The sequence below is a fragment of the Arachis ipaensis genome, chromosome B9 (genome assembly GCF_059453495.1).
Source record: "Arachis ipaensis isolate K30076 ecotype BB chromosome B9, ASM5945349v1, whole genome shotgun sequence".
NCBI lineage: Eukaryota > Viridiplantae > Streptophyta > Magnoliopsida > Fabales > Fabaceae > Arachis > Arachis ipaensis.
Window position 1 is genome coordinate 130,982,839 of NC_142444.1, and position 21,551 is coordinate 131,004,389.

Consider the following 21,551-nt stretch of genomic DNA (forward strand, 5'->3'; position numbering starts at 1 on the left):
TCTAACTAACCTATTATTTATTGGAACTGAGAATGTCGTCTACAACGAACTTTACGAATGTTGAAAAGACAGAACGAAGGAATAGAGTAAATTTGAAGGAGAAATTGAAAAAGAAAGAGACAAAAAAAAATGGTTCCACCAGGTATATATAGTATGCCAAACTCACCTTAGATTCGTTGGGGGTGCAGTGATCTTGCCTTAATTAAAAAAAAAATCATATTCTAAAAATTAAAGTTCAAATATCTTGTTTGAGGAATTAAATAATTTTTTATTTTATTTAAGAAAAAAATCCCTATAAGATATGATATCTCATTATATACTTATTAAATAATATAAAAAAAATATACGAAAGAAAATGTTAAACAATAAAAAAATCACATATGACAAGCCCAAAAAAGTTGAGGTAAAAAAATTGATAGAATAATTTCGAAGATGGAAGGCAGGATGAAAAGCAACGCATCCAAACAAATAAAAAAATAATAAATTAAAAAGTGGTTTGAACTTTCAATTCTGAATCCACTTTTGAAAATTGAGATTGAAAACTAGAGTTAACAAATTAAATTAGTGTTTGGTCCCTACCACTCCCCACCCACATTCTCTCTTTCTGATGTCATTGTTGCTGCTTATATTGAATTGAACCCATCCCTTCCCTCTTCACTCTTCAACATCACTCTTCACAATTTGCGCCGCATGCTCCTGCCTTTAGAATCACACTCACTCACTTGTTCTCTCTCCTATTTTGGTCTTTTCACTTGAACAATTCCGCTCCAAATGGTTGCAGAGGCCTGGTTTGTGAAGATGGGTAACCAAGTCAGTTCCAATCTCAAGCACGCCCTTCTTCTAGAAACTTCTTCGGGAAAGAGGAAGCAGCAGCAACATAGCAGCACCATCAAGAACAACGATAAGGTAACCATTGACATTCTTTCTTTTGAAGTAGCCAATGTCATGTCCAAAACGGTTCACCTTCACAAATCCCTTTCGGATTCTGAGATCTCGAGGCTCAGGAATGAGATCTTGACCTCTGAAGCTGTTCGGAGCCTCGTTTCCTCCGACCATTCCTATCTCCTTGACCTTGCTCTCGCCGAGAAGCTCGACGAGTTGAACCGCGTCGCCGGCGTTGTTTCCAGGTTAGGGAAGAAGTGTTCTGTCCCTGCATTGCAGGGATTCGAGCATGTGTATGGTGACATTGTGAGTGGGGTCATAGATGTCAATGAATTAGGGTTCTTGGTTAAGCATATGGAAGGTATGGTGAGGAAGATGGATAGGTATGTTAGTAACACTAAGAATTTGTATAGTGAAATGGAGGTTTTGAATCAATTGGAGCAAGCTATGAACAAGTTTCAGAATAATCAGAATGAGGAGAGTAGGAGGGTCTTTGAGCAGAAACTCGCATGGCAAAGGCAAGATGTTAGGCATCTAAAGGAAATTTCACTTTGGAATCAAACATTTGACAAGGTTGTCGAGTTGTTGGCCAGGACAGTTTGCACCATCTACGCCAGGATGTCGGTGGTTTTCGGGGATTCTGCATTGAGGAAGAATAGCATTGGGCTTGCTGGAGGTTCTCCTCCACCTGAGTGTGGCTTGGTGTCTGGCCAAATTAGTGTTCCTATGAAATCGGAGAAGTTGAATCGCAATCACAGTGGCAGAAGTGGAAGTCATTCGGGTTCGATTGGGAGAACTGTGGAGAGAAAGGGAAGTATTGGTGGTAGGCCGCGGATGGATATGAGGAGAGGCGATTTAGCATATCTCCAACCCGAAGATTTCGTTCTTCCTTGTGGAACAAGTCCGGGGAGACTTTTCATGGAATGTCTAAGTTTAAGCAGCTCTGTCTCTAAATTTGATGATGATGATGATTCTGTTATTGATCATGGGGACCGATGCAGTCACAGTATTGGTTTAGGGAATAATGTCAAGAAAAAGGAGCAGTCGTGCCATTCCAGTGGGTTCGATCATGCTCAAATCAGTATTCCTTTCAATGGAGATCTAAGAGCAAAATCCGGTGTTCAGAGTTGCTCAACCTTTGGTCCCAAGAGTAGATTAGCTGTTTATGCTTCTCCTTCCACTCTTGGAGGCTGCGCTCTTGCTTTGCACTATGCTAATGTCATAATTGTCCTCGAGAAACTGCTTAGCTATCCTCATTTAGTTGGAGAGGAAGCGAGGGATGATCTCTATCAGATGCTACCGACGAGCTTAAGGTTATCGCTGAAGGCAAAGCTGAAGTCTTACGTCAAGAATTTGGCCATATACGATGCTCCTCTTGCCCACGACTGGAAGGTGACTCTTGACGGTATACTTAGGGGGCTTGCGCCTCTCGCGCATAACATGATAAGATGGCAAAGCGAAAGGAATTTTGAGCAACACCAAATTGTTAGCAGGACGAATGTGCTGCTACTTCAGACCTTGTACTTTGCTGATAAGGAAAAGACAGAGGAAGCGATCTGCGAGATTCTTATTGGGTTGAATTACATATGCCGTTATGAACATCAACAGAACGCTTTGTTGGATTGTGCAAGCAGTTTTGACTTTGAAGATTGCTTGGAGTGGCAATTGCAGTGTGGATCTTCTTTGCTTAATTGAATACCTTGTAAAATTTGAAAATCCTCAATATGGTGAGCATTTCCTTGACTTATAATACCAAAGTGTGTTTGCATTTTCCGTTTGGAGAACTCCCCCTATGGTTTGTGGCAAAAGCTACCTTTCATAGCTTTTGCTCAAATCAATAGTTTTATAGTTGCAAATGGAAATCCAAACATACTATTCATATTACTCTGGTATAGCATGGAATTCTGAACTTTGTACATTGAGGACTGATATTGTTGAAGACTTGAAAAAGTATAGCTGTATGTAATTGCAATTTGACTTATATAGTATACATGCAGAATTATATTTATAAAGGGGAAAAATTGTTCACGATGAACTTGTAAATATGTTTCACAGCTTGCTTGTTGCTTAGAAGAGTATGGCATGTTAAAACTTGAAATTACTGTTATGAATAGCAGAGATTAGTACTGTTATGTAGTTGCTGCTGTTGATTCTCCTTGCAGTTTTTTTTTTTTTTTTTTTTTTTTTTTTTTTTTTCAGTAGTTCTGTATTATGGATCTACGATAAAGTCACAAGATATTAAGGTTCGTGTTTCTTGCAAGAATAAAATAACTTGTTTAGGTGGTATATTGGTTTGAAAAATGTTATGCTTAAAGATATATCTGAATGCATTGTTTATTATCAAAAGCGCAGAAGGTGGGTTTCACTTTCAAATTTTCAAAACAAGGGAATCTTCAAAAAAAAAAAAAAATTAAATGTAAAAACCTGAAGATCAAATTAATCTGCCTACAAGGTTAACTAGGAATATTTTTAGAATATCACTATAGAAAATTCTATGATATGGTTGCAAACACTACCGGATTTTGTTTTCTTTCACTTAGGCTACAATACTGCATTTGAAACAGAAATACAAAAACAATAGATACAGAAACTTGTTTGGTTCTGGAGACATAGATAGAGACAATTTTTTGGTTTAAGAAACATATATTTTCTGTACTTTATACATTAGTCTCTATCTCTCGTTCTTTGCGTTTCTATGTCAAAGCCAGAATCAATGCGCCCTGTGGAGCTAGTACACAAGGCTGGCCTGTAATGATACTGCAGAAGAGGCCAAATCAGTGAGCTTTAACTACATGGAGGAAAGAGGAAGTGATGTAGAATTGTAGATGTTGATGTCGATGTCAATGGCACCATTTTAAGCTTTGAGCAGTGGTTTAATTCCGAGTTAGAAAAATCACAGCGCAGGGTTGACTTGAAGTACCACAGCGTAGCAGATCTTATCAATCATTGTGTCATGTGACCCTTCATTTATATCCATTCTCAGTTTTCGAACTTGTAAAGTTAGGAATTCCTATCAGAAGGTATTTGCAGATGTGAGGCACATAAAAGATTTACTACTATACTGTAAACTTAGTTGCTATTTATATAGAGTATTTAGCTAAAATGTATTCTAAGGGTGCATTTTAAGTTTATTATTAATAAAAATTTTAGATATTTTACTTAAATAACTGTATAGCAAATATATTAAAAATTAAAAATTTATATATTTTTATAAAAGAACTAACTAACCTTCTTCCTAGTTTGCACAAGCTCCGCTTGGACGAAGTGGTAGTCCTTGGCCAGGCGCATGGCAGTAAAGTGAATGGAGTCCTTCATGTACTGTTTTATCAAGCTCAAAATGTTGAGAATTTAATATAATTGGTTCTGGTAGATCTTTTTCAATTGTTTTTTTCGAAACTGCCTCTCCCTATTTATTGTGTTCATGACTTTCTGTTTTGTAATTTAGTACCATCAAATTCTTTTACCATGTAGTAGTATGCCACATTCATATTCTTAGCAACTTTTCCACAAACGATCAAGGAGTTGAACGAAATGTTCTTTAAAGTTTTACTGGTAGCTCAAAACTGTTTTTGAATTTTCAATTAATTCAAAATAGCCTCTTAATTTTCATTGTGACTCATGTTTATTTCTTGAGTTTTTCCGTGAACAAAATGTTGATATAGACAATATGCTTTGGACATGTAAGAGTGATATTTAGCCATTGACACGTGATATGTGTCACAACAAAATTTATTATTTACATGTCAAGTTAATATAACATATGGTTTGTTTACGTGTTATTTGACAAATCATCATAATTACAGGGTGTTTAAAAATTTTTTGGAATTTAATTTTCGTGAAAATTGAATTTAATTATCGTGTTTAAAACAAAAATAATTTAATTAGGTTAGATAGAATTTAATTCAGTTCAGTTTTTTTTTTAAATCAATTCAAACTCAAATAGATTTTTATTACAATTTCACTTAAAATTTAAAATATCTAAAATATTCTTATAATCTAATTATTTTTTTTAACCTTCATTTCTTCTCAACACCTCCTACCATTCAACACATGATAGAGGCCGAAAATGCAGATGTTTCACCTTTTAGTCGGTGAAGTGATTGTGACACTAGAAGATGTGACTCATATACTTGGTCTCCCGATTAATGGGGAGCCCGTGACGGGAAGAACGAACAACGGTCCTCAGTTTTTGGTGGAGAACTGCTTAGCTTGTTTTGGTAGGTTGCCCGATTCGGATGATCACTTATTGGGAAAAGTAAACATTTCATAAGTTCATCGATGTAAAGACGCCGAAGCGTTAGACACACATAAGTCCATCGAGCAATATGTCCGGGCTCACATTTTCTGCGTGCTCGAAACGGTTGTATTCCCAAATAAGTCAATGAATTCTGTGAACTCAAAGTTTTTGCTTCTACTTCGAGATTTTCACCGCATTCCATTCTACAGTTGGGGGCAGCTAGTGTGCCACATCTGTATAGGTCGTTGTGTCATGCATCGCGATACAAGTGTAAAGAAATGGATGACCCACTCATTCTGCTTTTAGTTTGGGCGTGGGAGCGTATGCCGTTCTTAGCACCTATTTCTCTCTTCGACTCGTTTAATTGCAAATTCTGAATACGTGAATCCGTTGCGAACGCGCTTATGAGCCTCGACGATCGTTCGAGTAAACAATTCGTTTAGCCGATAAAAAATAAACCCAACAATCAGCACAATGTTTTGGTTCCCGTCTTGTGCCACCGCAACCAAAAATGCACCTTTATATTTTTTGTACAGGTGTGTGCCATCAACCTGCACCAATGGCTTGTAGTGTTTAAATACTGTAATACATGGATAGAAGCTCCAAAACACGCGATGGAGAATTCTTACACCATTCACCTCCTCACCTTCACGATAAACAGGGAGAGTTTTTATTTGAACACGAGACCTTGGCATCTTCACAGTCATTGCTTTCAACCATACTGGCAGAGTCTGGTAAAAAACTTCCTAATCACCAAAAAATTTTGCGATAGATTTTTGCTTTGCTAACCAAGCCTTGTAGTAACTTACAATATAGTTGAACCTGGATTGAACTTCTGTGATAAAAGACTTCACCTTTATCGACGGGTCTGCTTCAACCAATAGCCTAATAGCATTTGCAATCGTGTCTGAGTCAAACTTAGCATGATCTTGTGAAATTGTGTCCCTATTGTGCACGTGAGTCTGCCATTGTATCTCTTGATCTCCCAATAACCTTTCTTGCGAATCAAGTTAGCTCGGTTAAGCCAATCGCACCTTGCATAATACCCCTTGCATTTTGTATTTAATATCTGCGGCTCAGACTCATACACAGTATAATCAATTTCTCTAGAGATAGCGTAACTTTTGATTGTAGAGATCATCGACTCTCTAGAACCAAATTTCATTCTGACACTAAATTCACCATCTTCTGCCGCAACATCGCCTTCACCTACGACATGCGAACCACCATTAGTCAGTTAAGGCTAAATAAAGAAATGTTAGTGGTAACTTTAATTAATAAATATAACATACCCATATTTACATACTCAGAAAATTTTGGGGCATGCGTGACTTCGAGATCTAGAGTTTGCATAAAAGACGGAACACCAAAGGGATGCTGGTTTACAAGTGCATCTGCTTCATTTTGCACCACCGGATTGCCTGCCTCGTCTCCGTCATCGTTTTCGTCATTGATTTTGTAGTTGGCTTCAAATTTCTCTTCACTGTAGTTATTATCTTCTTCCCAATCTATATCCTCGAGCTCATCCGTATTTACCTCATTGCCAACCGCGTCCAGTCTCATATGTTGTTCAAATTTAATGTACAATTCTATCATTGGCACGTAAAATCGGGTTTGTTAATAAATATAGAACATCTGCTGTATACATGCGTTGTCAGTGATGGACATTATTTGAAATTGAATCAGCCTACCAAATACTTGCACAAGATTCCTGTATAAAATGTTACTCACCCTCTTTGAAAAGTGACTTTGTATGTTTTCATAAAAATTATTTTGCAACTCTACAAAATTCATGGTGCGTGAAATGACAAAAAAAAAAAAAAAACAGACATTCACAAATAAAAGTCGCTCCTTCGTATGTGTTTAGTATAATCTCACCGTTATAATACACTTACAAATTTACAATACCTTTCATAACCTCAACTTTATCTAATCTAACTTTTTTGACACTACAAATTATCAAAAAATTCACTATATAAAAAAAAGAAATGGAGTGAGGTATGAAATACGAATAAATTGTCAATGGTATTTATAAGCAAGATTCTTAATTTAAATATTTTTTCTCATATAAAATACAAGCTACGTTTTGCAGCTTTTGAATAATTTTTTTTAATGTTTATGTTTTGTACTTCTAAAAAAAAAAGTAAAAAAATTAAACTCATGGGTAGGTTGCAATTTTAAAAATTATGCAAAATTTAAACACAGCTTGTGATTTACCTCTAATATCATATTAGTGTAATTACTTTACACATCCATTTCAATATCAAACATTACATTTCTTTCTAGGTGATTGCTCTCATACCCCAACATTTGTGATAGAATCCATACTCTGTATATGTGGACCAATACAATATAGACATGTGGCATCATTAATTCTAGTCAATTAATAATTAAAAAATTTTAAAATCTTAAATATTAATGTATTTTAAAAGTGTATTAATTATTATTTGTATACAAATACGAATACGTATATACTTTAATCATATATGATTAACTATGGTTAAGTATTTTTGTTTATTAAAATTAATACAAAATTAAAATAAAAAATCTCTTCTCTTTCCCATCAGTGTTGTCTTCTTCCCAAAATACATACTAGTTATTGTTTTTTATTCTAAGTTAGACTCCTGAACACCCAACCCTTCCAATCTGAACTTCTCCACTATCGCCGTTCACCGCCGCCGTTCACCACCGCTCACCGACACCGCCAGATCCCTTCTATCTCACAGGCATTCGTCGATCTCCATTTCTATCGCCCGTCATTAGCGTCCCCTGTTTCCGCCTCCAACAGCAGTGTCGCTGCCGTCTCTCACGTTCTAAGCCTCCGTGACCCATTGTTTGCCGCCTCCGATCCACACCGCGTAGCGGCGTTCTCCATCACCGTCGCTGACTTCCACACCCCTGATATAGGTTAGGTGTTCATCGTCTGTTCAAACAATGAATTTCATTTATTTTGGTTATTGGGCTTGTTTCTTGCATGTTCAAACCGTCAGGTTTATTTTATTGATTTTTTTATGGAACAAATTCTCTGCCATGGATACAATTTTTCGAGCTCTATATCTACTATGTAGATTGATCAATTAGATTAATTGCAGTATATGTATGATTGACTCTGGAATCTGAAGTAATTACTCGCCTAATTAGAATTATCTTTTCAGTTGTTGAGCCGGTATAAGTTCATTGTTGAAGGCAGCTTCATCATTTACATTCTTATTTTTTTATCTAATTTAATTTAGTTGTGTTTGTCTTCCATCTCTCATGTCTATAGGCATTTAAAATATTTTCTGTTCAGTTTAAGTGTATCTTTTCTTTGATTATCATGAATTGTGCAGAGATGTTATTGGTTTCAATCCATCATATCTCTATTGTCAATCTACAAACCACACCCAAATAAAAAGGAGAAAGAGTTAGCAAAATTAACCTTTTTCTTTTTAGTACTGTACAGACAAATGCTAGTTTTACTTTCAGTCGGCCAAAATTACCTATTTTTGTGAATTAGTCTGTGTGCAAGACAGAAGGAGCATTGTGGGCTACGACTTAAATTTGGAGAAAATAAAATATTATCTCATTTAAGAGTTTTTTCAAGTAAGGTTGAAAAGTTAAATTGTGTTGTAAAATAACTAAATAAATAAGGAAGAAGTAACAAATATAAAATATGAAATATAATTAGATAACTCAAATAGTAATATTGACTGGAATTACTATATCAATATAGTAGATATAATTAATATATTTAATAATATTAAAGTATATAAGAGAATAGTACGAAAGAGAAAGAATATAATATATTGTGATGTGTGTGTGTATATATATATATATATATATAAAGATAGAAAGAAGTATTAAAAGTAAAGAGAGAGAGAATTGCATTTGCTTTTGTTTTATTATTGCTGTGTGTAAAAGCATTCGAGGATGCTTGCTATTTATACATGTAAAATGATACCACTTTCAACTTTCATTTATTGCCATTTGTCTTGTAAATGGATTCATTTAGTCTGGAGAATGAAATCCAACTAAGCCTTACGTGGTTATCCATGGTCATCCACCTTTATCACAACACTCCCCCTTGGATGACCATTTAGGATTATTGTCTCGTTAAAACCTTACTAAAGAAAAACCCAGTGGGAAAAAACCTTAGTGAAGGAAAAAGAGTACAATATCCTTTAGTGATGGGGACTGCCTCATTAAAAACCTTGTCAAGAAAAACTCAATGGGAAAAAAACCTAACCAAGGGAAAAAGAGTACAGTCTCCCCCTCTTGCCGACATCATTTAATGTCTCGAAATCGGCGCATCCCAATCTCATATATCAATCTTTCAAAAGAGGATTTTGGGAGTGACTTTGTGAATAAATCTGCCAGATTGTCACTTGAACTGATCTGTTAGACATCAATAGTCCCTTGATTTTGAAGATCATGAGTGAAGAAGAATTTGGGAGAGATATGCTTTGTTCTATCACCTTTGATATATCCGCCCTTAAGTTGAGCAATGCATGCTGTATTATCTTCAAACAGGACAGTTGGAGCTATCTTATGATCAATCAGTCCACATGATGACAGGATATATTGGATCAAACTCCTGAGCCAAAAACACTCGCGACTTGCTTCATGAATCGCTAATATTTCGGCATGATTAGAGGAGGTTGCTGGTATCGTCTGTTTCGTGGATCTCCATGATATAGCTGTACCACCATATGTGAACAGGTATCCTGTTTGTGATCTCCCTTTATGTGGATCATATAAGTATCCAGCATCTGCATAGCCAACAAGTTGTGATGTGGATCCATAGGGATAAAACAATCCCATATCAACCGTTCTATGAAGATATCGAAAGATTTGCTTGATTCCACTCCAATGTCTTCTGGTTGGAGAGGAACTATATCTTGCTAGTAAATTCACAGCAAATGATATATCGGGTCTTGTATTGTTAGCAAGATACATTAGCGCTCCAATGGCACTAAGATATGGTACTTCAGGACCAAGGATATCTTCATTTTCTTCTTTAGGACGGAATTGATCCTTTTTCACATCCAAAGATCTTACGATCATTGGGGTACTTAATGGATGCGACTTATCCATATAAAATCTCTTCAAGATCTTTTCTGTGTATGTTGTTTGATGAATAAAGATCCCATTTTTTATATGCTCGATCTGCAGGCCGAGACAAAATTTAGTCTTTCCAAGATCTTTCATCTCAAACTCTTCTTTTAGAGTTTTTATAATTGTTGGAATTTCTTCAGGAGTCCTAATGATATTTAAATCATCAACGTACACAGCAATTATAATGAACCCAGATGTAGTTTTCTTTATGAAAACACACGGGCATATATCATCATTCTTGAAACCATTTTTGGCCAGATACTCAGTAAGACGATTATACCACATTTGTCCAGATTGCTTTAGACCATATAAAGATCTTTGTAATTTGACTGAGTATAACTCTTGCGAATATTCATTGGATGGTTTAGATATCTTTAGTCCTTCAGGGACTTTCATATAGATATCCCGATCTAATGAGCCGTATAAATAGGCTGTTACCACATCCATTAAATGCATATGCAGTTTATGATATGCAGATAAACTGACCAAATAACGCAATGTTATCGTATCCACTACAGGGGAATACGTTTCTTCATAATCTATACCGGGTCTTTGTGAAAAACCTTGTGCCACAAGTCGGGCTTTATAGCGCACAACTTCATTTTTCTCATTTCGTTTTCTCACAAATATCCACCTATATCCAACAGGTTTTACATCTTCTGGTGTACGGACTACAGGTCCAAAGACTTTACATTTTGCAAGTGAGTCTAATTCAGCCTTCATGGCTTCTTCCCATTTTGGCCAATCATTCCTTTGTTGACATTCTTCGACTGATCTTGGCCCAAGATCCTTACTTTCATGCATGATATTCAATGCTACATTATAAGCAAATATTTCATTGACAATTGTCTTATTTCGGTCCCATTTCTCTCCTGTAAAGACATAATTTATTGAGATCTCATCATTTTCACAATTTTCAAGTACCTGAACGTCTTCTGGCGTTAACACTATATCAGAATTTTGGACAACTGCAGGTGTCTTTACTATGTCTTTTTCAATAGGAATCGTATTTACCTCTTTTCTCTTTCGAGGATTTTTATCTTTGGAACCGACAGGCCTGCCACGCTTCTGGCGTGTATTTGCTTCCGTGGCTATTTGTTCTACAGGGACATCAATTCGAATTGGGGCATTTTCTGCCCTGCCACGCTTCTGGCGTGAATTTGCTTCAGTGGCTACTTGTCCTACTGGGACATCAATTCGAATTGGGGCATTTTTCGCTGGTATATAAGATTTGGTTATCCTCTTTGTATCAGAAAATGCATCAGGCAATTCATTTGCTATTCTTTGCAAATGTATAATCTTTTGAACTTCTAGTTCACATTGCCCTGATCGAGGATCTAAATGCATCAACGATGATGCATTCCAATTAAGTTCCTTTTCAGGAAGCTTATTCTCTCCCCCTAATGTTGGAAATTTTGATTCATCAAAATGACAATCCGTAAATCGGGCTTTAAATACATCTCCCGTTTGTATCTCAAGATACCTCACTATAGAGGGAGAATCATATCCAACATATATCCCCAATTTTCTTTGGGGTCCCATTTTGGTGCGATTAGGTGGTGCAATGGGAACATATATCGCACACCCAAATATTCTTAAATGGGAAACATTTGGCTGCTGGCCAAAAGCTAATTGTATAGGAGAGAACTGATGGTAACTCATTGGCCTCAAACGAATAAGTGCTGCGGCATGTAAAATAGCATGCCCCCAAACCGAGGTTGGGAGATTTGTTCTCATAAGTAAGGGTCTAGCAATTAATTGGAGGCGCTTAATAAGTGATTCTGCTAACCCATTTTGTGTGTGAACATAAGCTACTGGATGTTCAACACTTATTCCATTAGCCATACAATAAGCATCAAAAGCTTGGGAAGTAAATTCACCAGCATTATCAAGGCGAATTGCTTTGATTGGATTTTTTGGAAATTGTGCTTTTAATCGAATAATTTGAGCCAGTAATCTCGCAAACGCCAGGTTGCGAGAAGACAATAAGCACACATGTGACCATCTCGAAGATGCGTCTATCAGGACCATAAAATATCTAAAAGATCCACATGGTGGATGAATAGGTCTACATATATCACCTTTAATCCTTTCTAGAAATTTAGGGGACTCAAATCCAATCTTTACTGGTGATGGCTTTAAAATTAACTTCCCTTGAGAACATGCAGCACAACAAAATTCACTAGATTTAAGAATCTTTTGGTTCTTTAGTGAATGTCCATGAGAGTTTTCAATAATTCTCCTCATCATGGTTGTTCCTGGATGATCCAATCTATCATGCCAAGTTATGAATTCATTTGGGCTAGTAAACTTCTGGTTTACAGTGGCATGTGATTCAATTGCACTAATCTTGGTATAATACAACCCAGATGAAAGTGAGGATAATTTTTCTAATATAACTTTCTTATTTGAATCATGAGTTGTGATACATAAGTACTCATGATTTCCCTCATTCATAGTCTCAATATGATATCGATTTCGGCAAATATCTTTAAAGCTCAACAAGTTTCTTCGAGACTTGGTAGATAATAGTGCATTATTTATTATGAATTTTGTTCCTCCAGGAAACAAAATTATAGCTCTTCCGGAGCCTTCAATCACATTGCCTGAGTCAATAATAGTATTAACACATTCTTCTTTTGGCACCAGATGGGTAAAATATATATCACTTTTGAGAATTGTGTGTGAACTTGCACTATCCGCAAGGCATACATCTTCATTACATATCCTTGCCATTCTCTTCAAAGACAAATAATAATAAAATGAGCAGTATGCACAGTTAAATTGAATACTTGATCGAAATTATTTTTCTAAGAAATACTGTACATAAAAATAATGTCATATACTGAAATTTTATTTTAAAGCATGACACATTTAATGATTTCAAAATTTATAAACATTAATATTTCATTATTTATATACATTGTATTTGAAACTTAAATATATAAAAAATAAAACTTAATAATAAGTTATTTACATTATTTATTTACATAGATATTTCACAATCTCACATATTAAACTATTCCATCATTGATCAAATGACCAATATTTCCTTCAGGGTCCTCAAAGAAATCAGATACATCATAATGAGTGGTGGAATTTTCAGCATCATTTGAAACAAAATTTGTTTCCTTTCCTTTGACATCCTTTTTCAAAGATGCCTGGTAAAGATCGACTAGGTGCCTTGGGGTACGACAGGTACGTGACCAATGGCCCTTTCCACCACAACGGAAATACTTATCCTTTGTTGATTTACTCTGCCCGATATTTCTTTCTTTATCCCACTTCTGGTGAGATCCTCTCTTTTGAACATAATTCTTTTTTCTTCCATAATTTTTTTTGTTATTAAAACCTTGCCATTTACCTCTTCTGGGGTAATTTGCCGCATTTACTTCAGGAAATGAGGCGGCGCCAGCTGGGCGCGCTTCATGATTCTTTAAAAGCAACTCATTGTTGCGTTCAGCAACAAGAAGGCAAGAAATTAACTCAGAATATTTTTTAAACCCTTTTTCTCGATACTGCTGCTGCAGGAGCACATTCGAGGCATGGAAGGTTGAGAAAGTTTTCTCCAACATATCATGATCAGTTATCTTTTCCCCACATAATTTCATTCGTGAGGTGATACGAAACATTGCAGAATTATATTCATTTATAGATTTAAAATCTTGTAGACGCAGGTGTGTCCATTCATATCGAGCTTGAGGAAGTATCACCATTTTTTTATGATTGTACCTTTCTTCAAGATCTTTCCAAAGATCTGCAGGATCTTTTAATGTGAGATATTCATTTTTCAATCCTTCGTCAAGATGACAACGAAGAAAAATCATGGCTTTGACTTTATCCTTCTGGGATGCATTATTTTCAGCCTTAATGGTATCTCCAAGATCCATTGAATCAAGATGGATTTCAGCATCTAATATCCATGATAAATAATTGTTTCCAGATATATCAAGAGCATTGAATTCAAGATGAGAGAGCTTCGACATAATGAAAATTTGTTACCTGAGTCTTCCTAAAAATTTGATCAGAGTCTCGTGCTGATAACGTGTTATAAAATAACTAAATAAATAAGGAAGAAGTAACAAATATAAAATATGAAATATAATTAGATAACTCAAATAGTAATATTGACTAGAATTACTATATCAATATAGTAGATATAATTAATATATTTAATAATATTAAAGTATATAAGAGAATAGTACGAAAGAGAAAGAATATAATATATTGTAATGTTTATATATATATATAAAGATAGAAAGAAGTATTAAAAGTAAAGAGAGAGAGAATTGCACTTGCTTTTGTTTTATTATTGCTGTGTGTAAAAGCATTCGAGGATGCTTGCTATTTATACATGTAAAATGATACCACTTTCAACTTTCATTTATTGCCATTTGTCTTGTAAATGGATTCATTTAGTCTGAAGAATGAAATCCAACTAAGCCTTACGTGGTTATCCATGGTCATCCACCTTTATCACAATAAATTGTATATTATTTACTTGAATAATAATACTCATAGTTAACAAATATTTTTAATATACGTGTAATTATTAACAAATATTTTTTATATTTAATAAAAAAAATTATCACATAATTTTACCAGTATTACTTATTTAAAATTATTTTTTTGAAAAAGTATTCTAAAAACAAATAAATAATTTCTATTTTAAAATTTGAATTGAACTTGATTAGTATGAGAATAATTACTTATTGTCATCATTCAAGTATAAAGGCAATAAATTAAATTAATGTAGTAACATATTAATAATCATACAAATAAATAATCATTATTTAACATTTATTCCCACCATTCAAGTATAAAGTGATAACGTATTAATAATTTAATAAGGTATATTTAAAGATAATAAATTAAATTAATGTATCTTTAAATAAAAATACCGAAATAGTTATTTTTCAAAATCAAAAAATTATAAAGATATTAATTTGGGGCATAAAATCAATGACTTTAATTGTATTATGCCACTAAATATGCATGGATTATAATTTGAGAAAGGTGTGGGTAAATTTAAAAAATTTTAATATTTGCATGCTTATAAATAAATGATTTATGCAATAACCTTATATATACGTTACCAATATATTACTAGTTGATATATGCAATAATAAATAATTATAAATAAATAATTTATTTCTTTTTTTTTAAAAAAGACCTTATTAATTTATTAATACATTACAAGCAAGTTGTTATTGCAATTATGAGATATGCATTAATTGTTGATTCATTCAATTAATTGTTTCATGGTCAATCTCCTTCGTAATTGCTTCATTGTCAATTGTGGGGATCAATTTGTGGTCAATAATTATTTTATGATTTAATTAATTTTTTATTTTATAACTAAACCTCACATCAATTTATTATTAATATAGTGTAACAGGTTCTGAGTAATCGAAGATATAAAAACTTACTTGAACATCATAAACATGAACATCGATGACAATAAGAACTTAAAGGAGTCTATCGAATATGATGAGCTGTGTTTTGGGTATGATAGTAGCTCTGATAAGGAGGAGGAAGATCTTATCAACAATGAGGGTAAATTTAGTGAATCCATGGAGGTGTCGAATTGTAGCTATAAAATTCAAGAAGTTAAACGAATTAAGCTATGATGACATGTGGGGTATTGAGTTTGACACCGTTGATCAATGTTTTGATTTTTATAGAAATTATGCTAAAGTGCACGGTTTTGTTGCGAGACTTGACGAAAAAGGACAAGATTTCAATGGAAACCTTAATATGCGACAGATAGTTTATAACAGAGAGGGTACACGTAGAAAAAAGTACTTGGAGATGGAGAACAGAAAAAAGGATCACAAGCCAATCACCCGTGTAATGTGTCAAGCAAAGATTAGATTTCATTATGACTTGATTTTACAAAAGTGGCGGGTCACCAAATTTAAAGAGACTCACAACCATGACCTCATCCCACCTAAGTATATCCAGTTTGTTCTGGCATATCGAACAATGATTGACGCTGATAAAGCACAGGCTGATAGTTTGCACTTTTATGGTGTTAGAACTTGTCATATAATGGGGTTCATGGTGGCACAAAAAGGAGGTCCGAACAGGGCGAGATTCACAAAAAAAGATCTATACAATCATTTTGACAGATCGAGGCGTGCAAAGATAAAAGATGGTGATGCACATGCAGCATTGAGTTACCTAGTTTTTAAGGCAGATGAAGATCCACTATTGCAAGGGAAGTTTACTTTGAAGGATGGTAAGCTTGATAATTTAGTGTGGGCCGATGGATCTAGCATCACTAATTACCAATGTTTTGGTGATGTGTTAGCCTTCGACACGACATACCAAAAAAATAAGTATAATAGGCCGTTGGTTGTCTTCTCAGGAACAAATCATCATGGACAAACATGCATTTTTGGTTGTGGTTTATTATCCGATGAGAAGCGGAAAACCTATGTTTTGGTGTTGAATATGTTCATGGAGATAATGGGTAATAAATAACCTATAGTTGTGGTGACAGATGGAGATCTTGCAATGAGGGAGGCAATAAAAGAAGTTCTTCCAAACGCTGCATGTAACACCCTAATATTCAAATCCTTATGCTCGAGTCATAAGTCAATGATATTACGGTGGTACGACTCTCAGGTAGATTTTTAATATATAAATATAGGTAATTTCGAAAGGAGTATTAATCGAGAAGCCTGAAAAGAGTAGACATAAAATCGCGAAGACGTATCACTCACGTTTCGACAATAGAAAGATAAACCGTGAAGCCGAAAATGATATACGGACAAGGCGTAAAGGAGACTAAAAGATAGATAACATATGGACATATATATAACATAAGTAAATAGCCACTAGTCGCGACCCGCGAAGATTAGGCCGGCTAGGGTACAGTATGAAAGTAGTTGACAGCAGTATGTCCTAATCTCTCCCAAAGGAAACACGAGAGCCTCTATAGGCCAGTTCAAAAGAGTTCAATACATAATATAATCTTTTCGAAACAAAGGTGGAGAGATTCTAAGCAAAACACAAAGTAGAGAAAATGAAGATCTTTGCCGTCTCTCAGACGACCCACAACTCACTTCTGAGCACCTGGACCTGTATCTGAAAAATAAGAGATATATACGGAATGAGAACCCCGGGCCCATGGGTTCCCAGTATGGTAAAAGTGCCAAATAAATACAATGCACTACAATAAGAACTCATTAAGCATCCTAAGCTTCTTCACCAATTATTCATCCTAGATTTTCGCTAATCCATGAATAGGCAACTATCGTAAAGGGATACTAAATCTGGTCCATATCTCATAAAATTCCCAACTCGCTGACTCTCCCACGAATCAGATTTGGAATTCTAAACAAAACCATCATCAGTCGTCTTGTCTCAGCAATTCTATGTTAATACATCATACCCTCACCGGGAGCTAGTGAAACCACATCACTGCGTCTACCCAGGGAGCTCAAATTATCTCATCCAATGATCATCATCCTCAAGCAATCGCATCACCAATTCGTCTCATCAAGGACAGCCCTCAACCTCTACCGACACCAACATGAGGGGCCTCTCAGTTGTACAAACACAAGTAATACATGCAAGTAATACACAATTAAGGTACAAGTAGAACAAGTAGCACATAATCAGGTAACATAGCATATATAATGTAGAAGTCTAAAACAAATAAGCAAACCCAAACAATTCAAACATATTCAAATGATGAATGCCTGCCCTATGGCTGATGATATCATCTGTCGGTTATCAAGCCAACCCGACGTGTCCGGTAGCTAACCCGGGTACAGTCTCTCTGTTGCGCATTAATATCATTAGAGGGAATATGTGCCCTGTCACCATTGGAGGGTATCTGCGCCCTGTCGCCATTAGAGGGTATCTGCGCCCTGTCGCCATTAGAGGGTATCGGTGCCCTGTCACCCTTACAACCAGAGAGAAAACACAAGCATACTTACATTCAACATTTTCCATCATTATTCATTTATCATATTCGTTCATTTATCATATATGCATTTATACTCAGCCATAATCCATAATGGCTTTGTCGTAACCCGGCAATAACTCAGCCATCCGGCTCATAGTTCAATCCAGAACTAGCCAATTTATCAACATGGCTCCGCCGTATCCGGCAATAACTCAGCCTTCCGGCTCATGGTTCAATCAAGAACCATCCATTTATCAATAAATACAGCCCTTCGGTTCGTGGCATACACGGTACTTCCACCGTCATCCTCCATATCTCATATAATCATCTTTGATCATCATTGATCATTACTTTTCCCCTTGCTTCACTTGCAAGTTACCACATTCACTAGCTCCTTTTCTCATTGCTAGGCATATCATAATGATTTAAGACATAGGTGGTGAGATCGGAGGCTTAGAAGTATGAAATTTGGATTTTAAAACTCAAAAATCAACTTTGGCACGAAAACAGAGCCACGCGTACGCGTACTCCATGCGCATGCGTGGATGGCCACAAAACTCATCGACGCGTATGCGTCATGCACGCGGACGCGTAGATTGAAAATTAGCCAAACGACGTGCAAGCGTTAGCCACGCGTATGCGTGGGTGCACTTGCGCCCCAGGCACAAAACTGGCACAACTCTGGCGCAACTCTCTGGAAAATAGCTGGGCAATTGGTGCAGCGCATCGACGCCCCCGCGCACAGCACGCGCACGCGCGGATGGTGCTTTCTTGAAGATCGGCGCGTACGCGCCAAGTGCGCCTACGCGCGGAGGGTCATTCTGCTAAAAATTTTCTAAGTTAAAAAGCTGCAGAATTCACAGACTAAACCCCCAATCTTCCGATGGACATAACTTTCTCATTTCAAACCGATTTTCGCCCGTTCTTCGAACGGCATGGACATCCCGGATCCAATTTCTTTTCTAAACAAGTTTTGCACAAAACGAAAATCCGGAGTCCAAGTTATGTCCCGTCAAAGTATGCCCAAAAATCATGTTTTCACACAAAACCACAAGGTGCCATTTTCAAAACAAGCCATTTCAATTCTTTTCGAAATCAACCGAAACATGCCAATTTCAACCCTTTATGAAATCAATCAAAATGTACCAAAATCAACATCAAGCCTCCTCAATTCACACATCAACACTTCAGCACAACTCACAAAACATCATCCCACTAATTTAACATTTCTTAATCAAATGGCTAAGAGACAACACATAGAAATGTCATACATATTTTCTCATCCCAATTTCCAATAATACCATTTCCAATTAATCATCATTACACACACTCAATATCATCATACCATCAAGGCATCAATAATCCTAGTCACATATATGACCACATAATATATCTCAACCAAAACCAAACATACCTTATCTACATAATTTCACCCAAAATTATCAAATTCCACACTTCAACTCCTCAAACCTTATTATTCAATAACCAACCCAATTATTCATATATTCATTATCTGAAACTCATCCAATCACTTCCATCATCATAAAATGCACACATCAACTTACCTTCCTTACCTCTTTCCGGCCTCCGGCCCAAAATTCACGGCCTCTGGCCCAATTTCACAATTTAACAGCATAAACCACAAATCAATACTCATTACCCAACACATTCAATTCTCAATATACCAAGCATACAAGGCCACACAATTCTCAACCCAATCATTAATTCACATTACATACCAACTATTCATATTAGCACTAACCATTTACACAATCCAAACTTAATCCTAGGGGCATCTAGCCTAGGAATTCTCATCACACCACACGGTATTTAAATGAAACTTAAACCGTACCTCTTGTAGCCAAATCAATTGAGCCTCTTCTTTGAAAGTCTCCACCAACCTTAGCTCCAAGCCTCACCAAAGCTCCTCAAGCAACACCAATCTCCCACTTGTGCATCAAAATCACCAATACACTAACATAACCAATTTCACATATATACATCAACCTAGGGCTCATGAAAATGATAAATCACAAGGGTTTGAGTACTTCTTACCTCAGCCCATGTGAAATAGGGATAGGACCCACTTAGAATCCATGTTAGAGTATCCCTGAACACCCAAAATCACAAGATTTCAACACTAACTACCCAAAAATGTGTAACAGTGGGGAAATTCGAAAACTGGATAGAGATGAATGGAATACTCACCACAAAACTTAGATAGAATTATAGAGGATGAGAAGAGCTTTGCGTGGCTGCAAGCGGCTCGTCAATCGGAGCTCCGTAGCTCAAGTTATGGTGGTTTGAAGATCAAAGAGAGTTAGGTTTTCTCTCTTCTCTTCTCTCTTCTCAATTTCAGCGCCCCAACCCTTCTCTTTAGGGTAAAATGAGCTGAAATGCTCATAACTAATGTTTATATATGTTGGGTCTTGGGCCCACTTAGGCCCGGTTCACTTATTTTTGTCCGTTGGCCCAATTTCGGTCCAAAACCTTTAAGATTAGCGCTCCAAATCGCATTTTAAATATTTCTACTTTCCCTAATTAAAATTCCTCCTTTCTTAACCTTATTTACTTATACTCAATTTTCTCAACTGCAGTACCAGACAGATCTCGGCCGGTACTGCCGGTCAAAATTTCACTGCGCGCTTTTACGCAGAAAACTATGTTTTTCGACTCGGAAAAATTCACTGAATCCAATTATCATATTTAAATTATCAAATTCCAATTGCCAAATCCTCCAACCATATTCGCTCCTATTTAATTTACTATTTAATTAATTTCGGTTAGACCGGGTATTACATTCTACCTCCCTAACAGAAATTTTTGCCCTCGAAAATTCCATCATCACTGCGAGTACGCGAGCGTAGTCTGCCTCTATATCCAACGCATAACAGTCCCAAGGTCCTTTTACCCTGCGCGCTTCCGTTGCCGCGCTCTGATTTTTCTATATTCGAGGTTCTCGGTCATTTGTCCAATGCCGACCAATAGTCTCGTTCCTTACCTTTATCGTCTCATCAACTCACACCCTATTAAATCTCAAATCATGTCATCAATAGTATTACCATCATCGTTAATCATAGCCATCGTCCCACATCACTATAATCAATCAAAGATAATCACTACACCTTAATCATACTCCATCACTATCCTCTCTCTCTGCTAAGCCAATTACCACTAATCACAGCTCAACTCCAAGCATAAACTCCAAACTTACTTTCTTATTCCCAAACCCTCGAATTTCTACATGACTTGCTGTTATAAAGTCTCTGACTCATCAATCAAAATCTCCTTTCATTTCTAGAAAGCAAATGAGTTTGAAATAACAATCTAACAAAATCATCAGAATTCGCTTTCCTTTAATAATCTATAAAAGCATTCGAGACACATCTCTTTTGTTAAAGTTACTCATATGAAAAAAAA

The 21,551-nt window shown here is 35.9% G+C and overlaps 2 protein-coding genes across 2 annotated transcripts; both read left to right on the top strand.

Annotated features, from left to right (window-relative positions):
- Positions 1-561: 561 nt before the first annotated feature.
- Positions 562-2,913, top strand: LOC107619410 (uncharacterized). The gene has a single exon (XM_016321695.3). It carries the CDS (start codon positions 772-774, stop codon positions 2,575-2,577), a length of 1,806 nt encoding a protein of 601 aa, XP_016177181.1. The 5' UTR covers positions 562-771; the 3' UTR covers positions 2,578-2,913.
- Positions 2,914-15,700: 12,787 nt separating this feature from the next.
- LOC107615886 (protein FAR1-RELATED SEQUENCE 5-like) lies at positions 15,701-16,699 on the top strand. Its single transcript, XM_016317904.1, has one exon. The coding sequence runs from the start codon at positions 15,701-15,703 to the stop codon at positions 16,697-16,699; it is 999 nt and encodes a 332-aa protein (XP_016173390.1).
- The last annotated feature ends 4,852 nt before the right edge of the window (positions 16,700-21,551 follow it).